The 17,096-nt window shown below is 31.0% G+C and overlaps 1 protein-coding gene across 1 annotated transcript in view; it reads left to right on the top strand.

Moving 5' to 3' along the window:
* Window positions 1-11,395, top strand: part of LOC142323983 (putative fatty acyl-CoA reductase CG5065) — a 102,472-nt gene extending 91,077 nt beyond the window's left edge. Inside the window, exons 8-9 of the mRNA XM_075364450.1 lie at window positions 73-330; window positions 10,719-11,395. Coding sequence (XP_075220565.1) covers window positions 73-330; window positions 10,719-10,878 — 418 coding nt within the window. The 3' untranslated portion in view covers window positions 10,879-11,395. The remainder of the gene's footprint in view (window positions 1-72; window positions 331-10,718) is intronic.
* The last annotated feature ends 5,701 nt before the right edge of the window (window positions 11,396-17,096 follow it).

Below are 17,096 nucleotides of genomic sequence, written 5' to 3'. Positions count from 1 at the left end.
GTAAAATCAACTATTCTTTAGCAATCTGTAAATGAAACAAAATTAAAAAGTTTTTTTATGTCAAATTTACAGTTTAGTTCGAATACAGAGGAAACTTAAACGTGCAACAGCATGTCTAGAATTTTTTACCACACATGAATGGAAGTTCATAAATAAAAATATGTTGACCCTCTATGAGCAGTTGAATTTAGTTGATAAGAAATGTTTCAACTTTAATGTAAATGAAGTGAACTGGACTAAATACATGGAAGATTATTGGCTTGGTGTACGTAAACATATATTGAAAGAAGACCCAAATAACTTACCAGATGCTCACAAACATTTAAGAAAGTAAGTACTGAAGTAAAAATGTTGTATTAGATTTAGAAAACCATTAGTAAATTCTTAAAAATACATCATTTAACTAATTATTTTTCTTGTTCATTAAGCAAACTATACTCTGAAATCTAATGCTTCCAATACAGAGTATGGTGATTATTGAGTGTATCTATCAACGCTGTAAACAGACATATGAAAGGAATGCTCTACCCAAACAAACTTGCAATCTAAATATGTCATTTGCTTTTAGGTTCATTTCATAAGAAAGCTACCTATTGTAACGGGTATCTTGATCTGACTTCAGGAAAATTTTGACATATCTTTGCGTTTCACATCCCCCAAAATCAATGTCAGCTCAAAAGTTTATATGTACATTTATTTATATATATATTTCACCTTCTTGTGGACACAATAACTGCCGTAATTTTGCACCAATCACTTTCAAATTGTTCCTTAAAAATAACTCATCCCAAAATCTCAGTCAAGTTCATTAGTGGCCAAAATTGGACCACGGGAGGGAAATGGGAGGGCTTTTCAAATAAACAAAATATCGCTATAACTTTCTTAAGTAAAATATCAAATTCATTTAAAATTCCAACTATTCTTTGGATAAGGTCCTAAAACTAATGTAAGTAAAGTTTTTTGATATCACCAACCATTGTCCCAGGGGGTGGAAAAAATGGGGTTTTGAAAACAAAAAAAATTATACCTCCCTTAATGGGCAGAGTATCAAATCAGTTTTAAGTGGTCATTAGTCCTCTAAACATTATCTAAAACAATTTTTGATATGACCAACCCTTACGGCAAGGGATGACCAAAATATTGCTGGAATTGTAAGATGGGGCTAAACATGTGAACTTTTTTTCACATATAATCACTGTCATATTTAGTAAATTTTTAATTTTTTCTTAATTTTAATGGTGGAAATATTTTTTATCCCCAACTTAGCATTGGTAAAATCTACCTCCACCTTCTGGCATGCCGAAAGCGATTTTTTTGATGATGCTATGTGATTAACACAAATATTGCAAGTATTATTCAGTGAAAACAATTCAGATATAGTTATATCAGATTAAACATTATACTCTTGCACATTTTAGCCCAATATAAAACTGAATAATCTATAGAAGCTTAATAGCTTAATTATGAAAATTCAGGCAGACATATTTTATTTAAGCTATTTTAACATAGAAACTCTGTTGTTATAGCTAGTACTTAATACCTTTCCCTAAACTATATTATACTTCTCAATCCAACTGAGTTCTTAACTCATTCATATTTTTTTAAACATTTAATAAAAATACATACATATAATTACAATATATACTTTTCCTGGGGAAAAAGATCAGAAAGATAAGAATATTAGATTTTTTCATTAAATAAGGTGTTTTATAGTATTTTTCCATTGATTTCAAATCTGCAAACCAAAATTGAATGGAGGGCAGGTTTTTATCACTTAATATCTGCTTTTCTTTAGTTTTCTCCTGTATTCAGCTTCTAGAATGTCCCATTTCAGCATCGAGAAGTAATCAGCAAGCATATTCAGGTTCCATTTTCCCTGGTCATGTGTTTCCATCATTGATAAATTTTGATGAAAGCGTTCACAGTGCTTATCACTTATATCATCAAGGTTAGGTAGAAAAATTCCAAATATGAAAGTGTAGTTATTTTTTACTTGCCAGCTGAGTCACAGAATATTTTCTAGCTGCTTTACATTAGAATTGGAGTTTAAAAATTATATGTTCCAAACATTAAATAATGTTTGAACCTTTTCTTCCATTTATTTTTGGGTATGCATAAATCATATTCACTGTATATGACTATATTATGACTAGTAATTATTAAATGAAATCATAGACATTTGTATAGTATAGTTAACAATATTTGCCATAATGTTTGGTGCAGATAAAGTTCTTTGGTAATCCACAACTAAGCACTCATGTTTTTTCATATCTTTTATGCTCAGTGCTTTTGACCTCCCCTTCCTGTCTTTCAGCTCCAAATGATTATTAAGTTTTTGTTTTAATGATTTTTTTCACAAAAAAATTGTAGTATTGCACAGGTATCGCCTCTGGGGTAACCAAATGTGATATTTAACTTTTAATTGAATATTGTAAAGTATATCTCATGTGAAACACTTTTGGCAGGATGTAGTTCCTTGTACTTTCATACAATTTAACAGCTGGCAGATCTTCTGGAAGATATGGTTTTGTTGTCTTGCATAAACAGTAGTCATTTAAGTGGTTTTTAAAAGAGTAATCTGTTTAACTAAGCATTCAGTTGTATCATCAGTTATTTTTTGTGATCCATTCTTACGTATGATGAGCTTGTAAATCCCAATGAAACTACCCTCATTTTTTAAAACCTTTTTAATGTTCTCTAATTGATTTTTGATTATACTGTTGATTGAATGGAATCCTTTCTGAAAATCATCCTTTTAACCTGTACCGTCTAGTTGAACAATTTTTACTTTGTACTTGACCTTGCATCGCAAAAATTAGTCTCTCTGTGATCTTCACACAATCTTCTATATTTTACCATCTGTAAAATAATAAATGGTCCACTTGCTTGGTCCATTCACTTAAATTGAAAAATCTTTTAATTAAAAACCTTTCTTTTTCCTCTTTAGCCTCTGGGAGTTTCCGTTTAGATATTACTTCAGAGAATGAATGAGAATGATATGTATGAATGTGTGATGTGTAGTCTTGTACAGTCTCAGTTTGACCATTCCTGAGATGTGTGGTTAATTGAAACCCAACCACCAAAGAACACTGGTATCCACGATCTAGTATTCAATTTAATTAACATTAATACTAACAACATATAATTAACAATCTACTTTCATCATCTCTTACTTCCCCGAAATAACCATTCCAACATTACAGTTGGAACCCATTTCATGTGTTTGGCGTGTCATTTTTTTTTTATTTGCATCACTGTGGTCTCCTGTGACCATTATTTTTTTAACTAAATGTTTATCATTGTATCTTCCTCATCAGACATAGTGTTAATAGAATAAATAGTATTTACAATGCAGTTTCAAAACACTAAACTTGAAAACTGAACAATAACTGAATAACGAATGAAATAAATTTTAGACACTCATGAAAAGATAGGAAGATTTATACATATACTGTAACTATAACCTATTTTTCTTAAGCCTTTTCCACTTAATTCGGTAATTAAAGTTAAAACTCAACAAACCATAAATTACTTTCTTACAATCTAAAATTAAAAACAAATAAAAAGTTTAGATTAGTCCATTAATATCTACGTCATCTTCAGATAGAGAAAATCTGATTCTGGTATTTATTTCAACTCTTACTTAATAAGTGGTTTTTATAAACTCTTAATTAATAAGCATTGTTTTTTTGACCACTATGAAAATAATATTTACTAAATATTGGTAAATGTGAGTGTCTATGCCTTTTTGTATATTATACTATTTGTGAATAAAAATAACTGCACTTTTACTAACATTATTAATATATTTCTGTCCCAATGCGAAGTTTTACTCTTTAAGACTTTTGGGGATGGCATCCCCATAATTCTAGCCTCTGCAGCTTTCCTTCCCACTACACACCACAATACCTTGCAAACTGCATCCTTCACCCAAGGTTGAAACTACCTGATGGGTGGATGGCTCTACTTAGTGAGTCTCAAACAATGTCCTCTGAGCACCAGGGTGAATCCAGTTGTATGAAGCCCTAGCTCCAGTACATGCACGCTCTATTGGAGTGGTCCATTTTATCACTGGTACTCATGGGAACCATATGGTAGTCCTAAATAGTGAGGTGCAATGAGGAAGGGAAATCCTTTACTAAGGTTTCTCCGTACCTTTTAAATAAGTGTGTCATAACAGCCTGTGGTCTCCGAAATATGTTAAGAAGCTTAGAAGTGGCGCCCTGTTGATTGAAGTATGCAGTGAGGAGCAATCTTTTAGCAAACCAACAAAAAAGAGCAACTTTTTAGCCCTTAAGAATATTGGGAAAGATAGAATGATAGTGGAGCCCCATAAGACACTAAATTTCAGCAAGGTAGTGCTTTTGCCTTGACTTGGCTGACATTGAATTAACTGAAATATCAGAAGAATTATTGCCATAGTTAGTGACTTCTGTGCAGAGAATTGTGAGGAAGGATGTGCCAACATCTTCACTTATTCTAACCTTTTCTTCTCCAACTGTTCCTAAGAGAATAAGAATTGGATACCTCTCTGTCTGTGTGACAAATATACCAGGTACCATATATACCTAAACCCGAGATGCAACCAGGATTTTGATCACAACAAAATTGGCTGTACCAAGAAGCAAGTTTGTGCCCATTACACCTGTACAGGACATGATAGTGCATGTACAGAAGCTGAAAAGTGTATTAACTGTAAGGGGTTCAAATTTGGCAAGATCCTGAGAATGCCATGTTTAAAAGGCTATATTAAGTGATTTGTATTGAACAGAAAGTGTCCTTTCTATAGCTTGTCGGGAATATAAAAAAATCCCTGAACATGAAAAATCCTATAATGCAAGGTGTTGGTTTTGTCTAGGCTCTCTCTAACAACGCACAGAAGAACGAGTGCGCATCGTGCAAAGAACTAACCAAATTGGACCAGGCTTTGTCAATCCAGGTAAAATCCCTCACCTCTGCTATTGAAGCATTGAGTACTGACCAGAAGAAGGATAGTTTTGGTGAAAAGACTGACAATGGGGTACAGAAAACCATTTCAATTAGTACAACACCAAATAAACCTCCCACTGCACCAACAATACAGCAGACTACTAAGATTCCAATGAAAGGATCTACAAAAAAATCATCACCTACCAGGCGGTATCACCAGTCACTCGGGCTTCCAAATCTCCACCGCCATCTCTCTTTGAGGGTATGGAGGCAGATGAAGTGTCCAAATAAGCAAAACACTTCCTAAATGTTTTTAAAAAAAACTGGGTTGTATTTGATAGGTAATCTGCACCCAGAGGTTTTATATATAACAGGAAAAAAGTATTTTGTGTGATTTAAAATATTATTCAGTGGAATGTTTGTGGTCTCCATTCTCACCGTAAGGATATTGAAATCCTAATAAAGGAAGAAAATACTTTATGTTGTATCTGCAGGTGACTCACCTCTGTCCATAGACAATGTATCCTTTCATGGTTATGTATGCAAAAGATACGACTATCAAACTGAGGGCAAAGAGTATGAAGGTGTGGCTCTTTTCTTGCAGCCAACTGTTATGTTTCTGTTAGTTCTGTTTTATGTTTCAACTGTTGTTTTTGTTTTATTAGCCGTGCATATTCCACTAATGACAAACATCCCTGCAGTCTCAGTTAAGATATTGGCACTATTCAAAATGAATCTCTGCCACTTATATCTACCTCCAAATCCTGATATCAGTGAGGATAATCTCTTCAGTCTTTTTTCACAGATTTCTTTACCCTGCCTAATAATTGGTGATTTCAATGTCCATCACTATTCATGGGGTTCATCATCATGTTCTTCCTGAGATTCTATAGTTGATTGAACGAGGCAGAACTTAGATCTGTGCTTATTGAACAATATGTTGTACACATTTGTATCATCTTCATTAGGTACATTTTCGTGCATCAATCTGTCCTTGTATTCAGAGCATCCCAACACCCACGTCTTACCTGGCGCACTTCCAAAAAAGTTTTTGGAAGCAATCATAGACTGATTGTTATCTCAGTCGGTAACAGAGATTTACCTCACTCACCACATAGATGATGGTTCAGAAAGTGGTATGGATCGGATACAAGGATTCCTTTGGCCAATATAACAAGAGTGGTAGTGCGATTCACCAACTTGCCAAGTTTACACCAAATTCTCGATAGCACAAATGAATTCATCCCTTTGATATCTGGAAAGCCAAGGCGCCCTCCTGTTTCTTGGTGGGATGAATACTGTAAGCATGCACAAAGGGATTATCATAGGGCTTCTCGTAATTTCAGTTGAAGGCCTACAGCTGAATTGCTCTGCTGCACCTTCTGCAATGCAAGGGCTGTTTACCATCGAGTGTTTTGGTGTGCTAAACGAAAATCTTGGCTTAATTATTACAATTCCATTTCTCAGACAACATCATCACCTGCTGTAAGGAGAAATGTTCCTGCCTAGTGTGGAACAGGACAATCACCGCACCTGATTGGTTTGGAAAACAACAGAATCCTTGTAACCATGCCAATTGATGTGGCAAACATGTTTAGAAACTCGTTTAGGTCAGTTTCAGTCACATCATCTCATTGTCCTGAGTTTATAAGCTACAAGTTTCAGGTAGAAAATATCCCGTTTGAGAATGGAGACTTTCAAAATGTGATGACTGAAAGTCATCACAAACACACTTCACAGGCATTTACAGGCATAATGTCTGACTAACAACACTGTTCTCTCCTACAGTAAGTACCTCTCTCTTTGGCCACTGCTTTTTTATGTACTGGTTTTTCCTATCCCTGCTATCCTACTCACACAAAAAGCAACAGAACTTAGTGTATCCAGGTTGCAGGCCCAGTAAAAGCAGTATTACTTTCAGATCTTCACAAATATGCTATAAATATTTCTCATACTGAATCCTGCTAAACACACGTTTCATATTTTTATAAGACTCCTTTATGTGAACAGCGTACACCAATGGTATTAATGGGTATTTATTTCCAATGTGAAGTAGAACTGCTTTCAAACTAAGCTTTGACAAGTTAATAAAAAGTTACATTCTTCAGGATAGTTCATATGTCCCAAGCTTCCAGTAAAGAGTCCACAACATTTCAGTATACTAAGTTTTCATACCGAGAGAAATGTTCAGATTCTGACCGTATGTCTCAAAAAGCACTTATCTTAGTATATGGTTGTAAAAGATGTCATCCTTTCAGTCTTGATACCACTATTTCTGATTGATTCTTTGATAAATTTTGACCACGAACCAGATCATTTAATTCTGACTGATTAATTAAATGTTCAGTATATCTATTTTCTAAAAAGTTTGGATCTCTTTCTTTATCACTTGATAAGTCAGCACAAGATTTGAAATTGTCATCTTCTATGTTTCTGGTAGTATTGAAATTGGAAGCTCTTGCCATGAGGCACTAGCCGCATGGCAGAGGGAATATCTGAGTATTTAACAGTACGTCTAGTTTTAGCTTTATCCCAGATATCTTTATTATACAAAAATAACAGTCTGTGGTGTGATCCTTCAGTTCTTTCCAAACCGTTGGAATTGCAAATGGCAAGTGATGAGATCCATTTAGTCAACCAGTCAACAATGTTACACAAGAAGCACAACAAATATGAGGAGCCCAAGATTTGTCCTGATGACCTACCTTACACCCAAAATACAGTTCATACGACTTTTTTATCAGTGGAGTTATATTTATTTTTGGAGACTTCAAAAAATTGTATGGATGATTAATGCAACTGTAAGGCATTGTAATTGCATTATAATAATTAATATTATTTAAAAAAACACTTTATAAACACACTAATTTAATAAACATACAAATTACTGAACAGCATATACCTGCAAGCACAAAAGTCTGGTACAAAACTGAATATTATACACATAAGAAATCGCACTTGAATGAGAATTAAAAATATTTCTCTAGCCTGCATTACAGTTTAAAAGTAAATATAAGAATGACAGAAATAACTAATGAGTGGGTGATATGTATATAGTAGGATGAAAATAGGAAAAATGAGTCGCATTTTTGTTCATTTTAATTAATGTGTAAATAATAAACATGATGACTAACATCTAACAAATCAACGTGACATTAATTACAGGACTGTAATAAACAAGCAAAAGTTATTTAGTTGATAAATAATATAATAAAATATGTTCACAAAATGCTATGCTTATGGAGTTAATGCATGATACTACCTGAAAATAAGAATGGTAGTTATAAAAAAGCAAAGCCTGATTTCATATTTGAAATCAGCATGAAAAGTATTATAAGAATCAGTTATTCACTCTCATTCAACAAAACCATTGTTGATCAGTGTAATGTACTGGCACAGGTACACTGAGAACACAGTTTTATTGTACCAAGGCAATATAATAAAATGTGAGAAACCATTAACATTTATAAACTAAATGCATCACCAATAGAACTTTACCGCAGAATTCCAAATAAAAAACAAATAAACTTTCTTGATCTTATCATCAAACTAATACAAATTCACCAACATTTACAAGAGGCCACAATTACAATAATAGTCTACAATTACACAAAATAGAGAGGACCATATTTTAATACACTTTAATATTATGAAAAATATATAAATATACAAAACTATAACATAAAATATACTAAACAAATCTGCATAATTCAAATCATATATACTTTTGGCCAGATTCTAATTAAATAAAACACCAAATTGCACTAACACCAGTCACTGTAGTTTGTAACAAAAAGACTGAAAGATGTTTTGAAATTGGTTTTTAAAAATGTTTGTTAGATTTTGATTGAGTCTTTACAAAAGTTAAAATCTTAAATTATCACCTTGTTGATTGATTTTTATTATTACTTTTTTTGTTAATATTAACATATACAGAGTGTTTCTAAAATGGTGGGCTGGCTTTCCTTTTTCTTTTTCTACTTGTAAAACTAAACCAAAATATCCTTAGGAAAAATGGCAATTTCTACTTCGTTCTACCGTAGTCCGCCATTTTGTTATTTTTATAAAAAAATTTATATCTCAGTTTTGGATGAACGAATCACATTAATAATTTGCAAGCGTCCTGGTAATAAAGTTTAAAATTAGCAAAAGATCAGGACTATACTTAAATACCTTCGCAAATTACAAAATGACGGCCATATTTATTTTTCAATTCGTTATATCTCCATAAATATTAGTTTTAGTTTTAATATTAGTTTTAAATATTAGTTTTTTTAGCAACTAAAATAATATTTTAGTTGCTAAAATATTAAGCCTTTTATTTTGAACAAAATGACATTTTATTTTTGAAATTCGGTTAACAAATAGCAGAAAATTGATGTAATTATACGTATGTTTTCATATCGTCCACTTTACGTTCAATTCGCTGAAATATTAATTGTCTATTTATTGTTAATCCTAGTATTATAAATTTATTATCAAATTAAGTAATAATTTTCTCCCATAACTCGACTATTTGTTAAATGATTTAAAAAAATAAAATGTCATTTTGTTCAGAAAAAAAGGCTTAATAATATTTTAGCAAATAACATAAATTTTTATAAAACTAATAGTTATGGAGCTATAACGGATTGAAAAATAAACATGGTTGCCATTTTGTAATTTGCGAAGGGATTTAAATCCTGGTTGCTAATTTTAAAACCGTATAACCAAGACGCTTACCAAATATTAAAGTGATTCGTCTATCCGAACTTGAGATATAAATTTTTATATGAAAATAACGAAATGGCGGACGCGGGAGATCGGAGGAGAAATTGCCATTTTTCCTAAGAATATACTTTGTTTAGTTTTACAAGTAAAATCCAAAAAAGTATAGCCTGCCCACCATTTGAGAAACACTGCATATTTCTTTGGTAATTTATAACTATTCACTCTTTGTTCAATTTTAATATAACAAAGCTTTTTTTATTTTCTGTGTAGAATATTTTATATTTCCTTTTAACCTAACGTGTTTTTCAATACATACGTAAGCTTTTTTATTTATACTCAATAAATATACTGAAAACCCCAGACTGTTAGTGGTTTCAGAGAATTTTTTTTAATTGCATAGGCGATAATAAATTTTCTAATATATTGTATACCAAATAATAAAAAGAGATTTCTTGAGAAACATGATAATTATCGAATAAAATATATATGTAAATTTATAAATAAATAAGTAGAATTTCGTAATAGCATAATTAAATCGCAAAATTTTCTTAAATTATTTCATTGTTTATAACAATTACTCATCCTTTCTAGACAACGCTACTGAATATTTTATAAATATGATAAAAACTTTGTCATTAGTTTATGTTGTAAATACACAATGCTATATAAGTTTTCATATAATTTACAAGTTCAATGTTTTACCACTCTTGACAGTTAACCCTAAGTGTGAAAATTGACATTCAGCTAACAGAATGGAACCCACCAGGTTGGTCTAATGGTTAACTCTTCATCGCAAATCAGCTGATTTCAAAGTCAAGAGTTCCAACGTTCAAATACGGATTTGAATACTAGATCGTGGATGCCGGTGTTTTTTTATGGTTGGGTTTCAACCACACATCTTAGTAATGGTCGACCTGAGACTGTACAAGACTAAACTTCATTTACACTCATACATATCATCCTCTGAAGTAATACCTTACGGTGGTTTTGGAGGCTAATCAGAAAAGAAAGAAAGCTTATAAAATGGACTATCAGCAAATATTTATTGCTAATTTTATTCCTTGCTTTATTTTTTTCAGATACTATTGGATACATCGAATTAGTCAATTATTTATGATAGCAATATTATGGAGATTTTTATTAAAAAAATCACAAACTTTACAAAACGCTTGGTATTCTGCAGTGAGTCTTCTTCTACAATTATCAAAACTCTTGACAATGCTTTTACCTATTACATAAAAATAATTAACTTCTAAATATTTAAAGGAGAGGGAAATATTTTTCAGTTTTGTGTTTACTGTTGTTTCACAAATTTGTGAGGTAATAACAGCAGATGCATTAACTATATTTATATTAAGTGACAGGAGATGACATCAATAGTTGATCACAGCAATCGTCAACCACATAAAAGAAGAGAATTTTACACAAGAATACAGTTTACATGTGCAAAACATACAACTGTAGTTATTTGTTTTAAAAGCTATGAAGTCAAGAATGAGATGCTTTTGAATAGTACTGTGTAATCTTTTATATATATATTTTAAATACAATCAAATAGGGTGGTTTAATGTGCTGCAATTTTACTTTTGAATGGAATAACTTCACTAATCGTTTTTTTATGTATATGCACACATATTATTATTATTTTTTGTTTTTTTCATCTGTATGATTTATTTAACCATAAAATAATTTCTCTCTTAGAACTTGTAAAGAGTTTTAAAAAGAAAAGAAAAAATCTATAAAATAAATATCTGTATACTGACTTGTTTATTTCAAGGTTTCCTACCTAGTTAAAAATCTTTAATTAACATAAGTGAACTACCGTATTAGATTTTCTACCTTTTCAATTTAACCTGTGATTAAATGTTTTCGTGTATACGCCTTGCCTGAGATTTTCACATATTTGATATTGCCGGAGTAAGATATTTTGCAAATAAATAAATCCAGTTCAATAAGTGACCAGTCCATAATGATATACTTCCTTTTCAGTCTTTACTTTCCCACTATAACTTGAATCCTATACTCCCTCAAATGAGGAAATACAACACGGTTAGTTGCTGTGTAGCATGTGACACAATATACCATAGTAGTCTGTAGAAAATGTATACCATAAACATGTATAATCTCAACAATACAACTAACTCTTAACAGACAGCAACCAATAAATCTTGCAGTAATATATTTACAAGTAAAAAACATATCCATGGAAAATAATTTATTCCTAGTCTATGAAAAACAATTAATTAATTATATAACTTAAACTTTCAGCTTTCTCTTCAGTGACCAAGATTTTTTCTATTAAAACACAACTTTATCCCTTAATAACAGTCAGCAATGTTTTATTCCTCTCAACTCTCAATCTTCTACAACAACCCTTTTTAAGAAAGAGAAAAGATTATGTGATCTGTTTTTAGTGTTTTGGATTCTTGTTTTTATGGCTGTTAATTACAGAAGAATGTAGCACTTTTATTAGGATCAGTAAATGCAGATGGAGAAGTGGCATTAAATGGATCTTGAATCCATGTAATTTTACTGATATTATGATTTTGAAAATATTTCTCAAGGCAGGTAATAAGCTGTGATAAGTGTTCTTCAAAAATATATTTCATATCTCAAGAGAAATCAATTCCATTATAGGTCAAAGATTGTTGGAACAAGGGGAAACATTCCTTCCTTACCGCTGTCTTCATTCAATTTTCTTTTCTATAGCTTTCGTTTTTTATAAATCCTCCCAGGACACCTGTATATATAAACAAGTGTATCAAGAAGGGACTTTCATAACCTATTCTACTTGTGAAAATAATGGAAAAAGTTTTTATAAACTTATGCTCTAAAATGCTTCACCTGTGAGTTACAGCTAGTGAAAGATTTTACTTGGATATATCAGCTACCCCAGTGGAATGAGGTCATACTGAAATTTTTAGCATGTAAATTAAGGAGCAGAATTCATGATTTTTTGTTTACATCCATAATGCAAACAATTAATTTCTCACAAGAGTGTATATTTGTTTTGTATGCAATATTTTTCATCCATCCTCAGACAGAAAAATCTAAACATGTTTCATTAGGCAAACTTGGTTTGCAGGAATACAACCTCCACAACCAATCCATTTCTCAGGGAAATGATAGTTTAAGTGACTGGAAACAGTACAAGAGAATTGAGGAGCTCTATCATCGTTCTGGAAGTATACTTTGCATCTCAGCACTACAGCAACATCTTCAAGAAGCTGCAGCAATTCTTCTTGAAGAAAGTGCAAGTAGACCTCACCATGTGAAGTAGGTCTTGGTCTTATCATACATTGACACTAAATAGAGTTGAAAATTGCCTTCAACAATTTCATGAGGATTTATTTCTACCCATGTATGCTCATTGGATCAGTTGTTTACGCCAACTCGAGTGAAATTGCCTCATCAGTAAACAAAACATACTTGTAGAGTTGTCGGTTTGTAATCCACCAGTTGCAGAAGCAGACCATCTCCTGGGTGCAGATGTTGAACTGGCCGTTTATAATAAGGCTAAAACATATTTTAAGTGTCCAACAAACCATCGAATGCGAAACTCCAGTCCGCTTGGAAAGACGTCGTGTACTGGATTGCATCGATAATAATTTCCTCAGTAACAGAGTTGCGTTGGAGAGATCATGAATAGCTGATACGAATACTACATAGTGAACCTGTTTACCGAATACAGCAAAAAGTTGCACTAACTGTTTTGGAATCTGGAATCTTGCGATTCAGGAAATGTATGTCATATTCTACAGCAGCAGCTGTAGCATTACCATTACACACACCCAAAATGAAATACCATATGAGTGTCATTCCTCTGTTATAAGTACGGCATTACTTCAATCACAAACTGACTATCTTCAAACTAAAATTCACAGAAAAACCTTTGCGAATGACAGCACAGTCCATAATGCCAGATACTTAGTGTGCCTTACAAATTGATTTAAACATTAATACAGTATTGCGCATTGTTATTTTATTACCAACTTTAAATAATTTTTCAAATAATTTATTGTATTTCTGCCATTAATAGAAAAATTATTAACTAAGTAATTTTTATTTTACAATTTTTGTGTAATTTAGATTTTTTTATTTTTAAACAGTAAATTTTGTTTTTAAAAATGTTTCACATCGCCAAAAAGAATTGGTTTTTGTTTACATTAAAAATACTACATTTGTCAGTACTTTTATGACAAATCTGGTAATGTACTGTTTCTAAATAATATTCCAATTTTTCTAACTTTTCTTTGTTTTATTCAACTTATCTTACACTATTTTGTTTAGAATTACATTCTCTACAAATTACGTTTAGAAGTTTTATGTGTTTATTACCCATTTAATATATTGTACGTCAAAAATAAAAAAAAAAAAAAAAACAGCGTTTTTTAATCCAATTTATTGGTTGTCACCTCAGATTTATCAAAAATACTGCAGATACGGTGCTGAGACCTATTTGATTCGATATTTCAGGTAAAGCCCATAAGAAATCACCAATTCTGTTCCTTAATTACCGTCCTAAAAATTTCAGTACGACCAATTTCATCGGGATAGCTGAAATCCGAACGAAATCTTTCATGATCACATCGAGGATTTTTTAACCAACGGCTCAAAATTAATTTTGAGGAATTTCATTCTAGTATTTCTTATACCTCAATACTATCTCGGTACTTACGTATTAACGCCACCGCAGCTACAGCTTCATTTAAAAACAAAGTAGTCAATCGGGTTTCGATGGAAAACAGAATATAAATGGATATTTATATTTATTTATTTTATAAATGTAATTTAACCAACCTTAACCTACGCTCGCTAATTAGTCAAGATCCTTGACTAATTAACACCGTATTTTTTTGAGTATTTATTTAATAAATTCAGTAATTATTGCAATTTGATTATTTAAATAATAAATAACTGAATTTATTAAATAAATACTCAAAAAATTACGGTGTTAATTAGTCAAGGCTAGCCAGCGAAGCGAGCGTAGGTTAAATTATATTTATAAAATATTTATTTATTTATGTTAAACTCTATATCGGCCCATTTTCCACCGAAATCCGATTGACTACTTTGTTTTTAAATAAAGCTGTAGCGTTAATACGTAAGTACCCAAATTCATTCAAAATTAATATTTATTCATTTAATGATGCATTTTGGGTGTCGGAAAATAGAAAATTACATATAGAAATAGAAATTTACATAGTGATACAAATAACACAATGAAAATCGAAAAATATCATTGTGAAACATTTTATTTAAAGACATAAACATAAAAATAATTAATATAATCTAACCAAACTTAACCTAAGCTCGCTAACCTTGACTAATGAACAGTATGTTTTGATTATTTAAGTAATAAATAATTGTAGGTTAGGTTCAGCTCTTCATGATTGCGGTTGCGTTTTTCTTGCTCCGAGTATTCGTGGTTATTATTGCAGTTTTCGTTAATAGTTCTGTTACTTTTTCGTTTTGTTGTTCGTTTTTAGTTGTTTAGTGATATTTTTAGTAGTCCTGTTGTGTTTGTGTTGTTTACGTTATTTTTTTATATCACTATGTAAATTTAATTTTCTATTTTCCGACACCCAAAATACATAATTAAAAAAATAAATATTAATTTTGAATGAATTTTATGTTTTTTTTTGTGATTTCGGGGTGAGGCACCTCATACCTACATACTGGTTTTATTAACAACCTCCTCCATTTAGTTGTCAGTTAAAAAACAAAACCAGAGAACGTAAATTATATTACTGTTTTGTTTTAAGAAGAAAAATAAATGAATATTTTTTTATTTAAATGTGTGGGGAACACCGATCCAGGCTTGGTTAAATAAATGCTTATAAATAAATTTTGCAACAGGTCCAAAAAATGAAATGATAGCTTAAATTAACCCGACGAAAATATATGTACTTAATAATTCAAATCTTAAAAACGAAATTATTGTACTTTTTCTTAGTTTCTGAACATCACTTTGATCCGTTTTGAACACTGAACCTTTCAAAAGCATTCAGATTAAGATACATATGAATTATGATATTACTATGAATTGGCATATGCCACATGTTTACGCTAATTTAATTATCTACTGCTCTAACAGATGTGTAATTTTGTTTCTTGTACCACGAGCATCTCTGGCAACTAGAGATTAACATTTTTTACTTAATTTAACGAACATAGTTTTGAGAATATCCAGAGATAAATCATTGCAAAATCGATTAATTGTGGTAAGTTTGCCAGTGTCCAAAGTAACCTAATCTTATATTAAACAAGTATAAGAAAAATTAAATAAATGAATCATTATAGTAGCAATATAAGAAATACTACTAGTATAATAAGGTAATACTTTTATACTACCCTGTTATATTAGCAGTATCATTTTAATTATATCAGTATAATTTTTTTTTTTAATTTAAGGCATTAAAAACTGAATAAAACAAATATTAAAGAAAATTTTGTATTTATAAAGCAATAACTACAAAGAGCATTCACCAAGTGACAAATTGATAGTGAATAATAACTGTTGGTGCCTTCCCTATAGTTTTACTGGTTGCGATTTTTTTTAATTACACACGCATCCTTCTGCCTAACAGTAAAGAACCATATGGCAAAATTCTATAATAATTGACAAACGAGTAAATTAACAACTAACATTATAAACAAAATGAAATCTCATTTGTCTAAATAGAATTTTCAAACAACTAAGTTATGGTGACAAATAATTAATTCGGTCAGAAAAATGAACACAGACAAGATACCAAAAGATTAATTTTTTTTTAACATTACATTGCTTCACTCAATCATCAGATTTAAATTAACTAAACACAGTGATTTTCCATTCATGAATAAAAACAATTCTATTTTTAGTTAAAACTTCTAAAAATATGAGTTTAATATGGACATTACCCAAACAATTAACACTGTTTTGTATGTACTAAGCAATTAAGTGTATAGAGAAAAAACCTTGTATAATTCAACAGATGCCTTTTCATTTAAACAACATTTTTTAGTTACAATTAATTTTTAAGTGAACAATTATGTGATATATCATAAACAAACTGTTACTCTAATTAATTGTAAAATTTATTTAATAAATGCTACATAAATTTATTTTTAGCCGGCTGGGTTGGACTATTGGGTTAACTCATTATCCTAATCAGTTGTTAAGCAGCTGGTTTTCAAAGTCAAAGGTTCTGAGGTCCAAATCCTGTAAAAAAGGGCTTTTTTATTCATTTGAATACTAGACTATGATTATCAATGTCATTTGGTGGTTAAGGTTCAATTAACCACATGTCTCAGGAATGGTCAGCCTGAGTGAATTGTTCAAGAAAAAACATCTCATTTACATGTCATTCATATCATCTTCATCTCAATGAGCCATGGGAGGGATTGTTTACTGTTCACTAGTTTAACAGATTGCAATGTACACAATAGGAAATATAAAAAAAAAAATTATTTAC

Source organism: Lycorma delicatula, chromosome 1 (assembly GCF_047948215.1).
Source record: "Lycorma delicatula isolate Av1 chromosome 1, ASM4794821v1, whole genome shotgun sequence".
NCBI classification, from domain to species: domain Eukaryota; kingdom Metazoa; phylum Arthropoda; class Insecta; order Hemiptera; family Fulgoridae; genus Lycorma; species Lycorma delicatula.
Note: the sequence above shows the minus strand (reverse complement) of the source record. Positions and strands in the feature narration are given on the sequence as shown.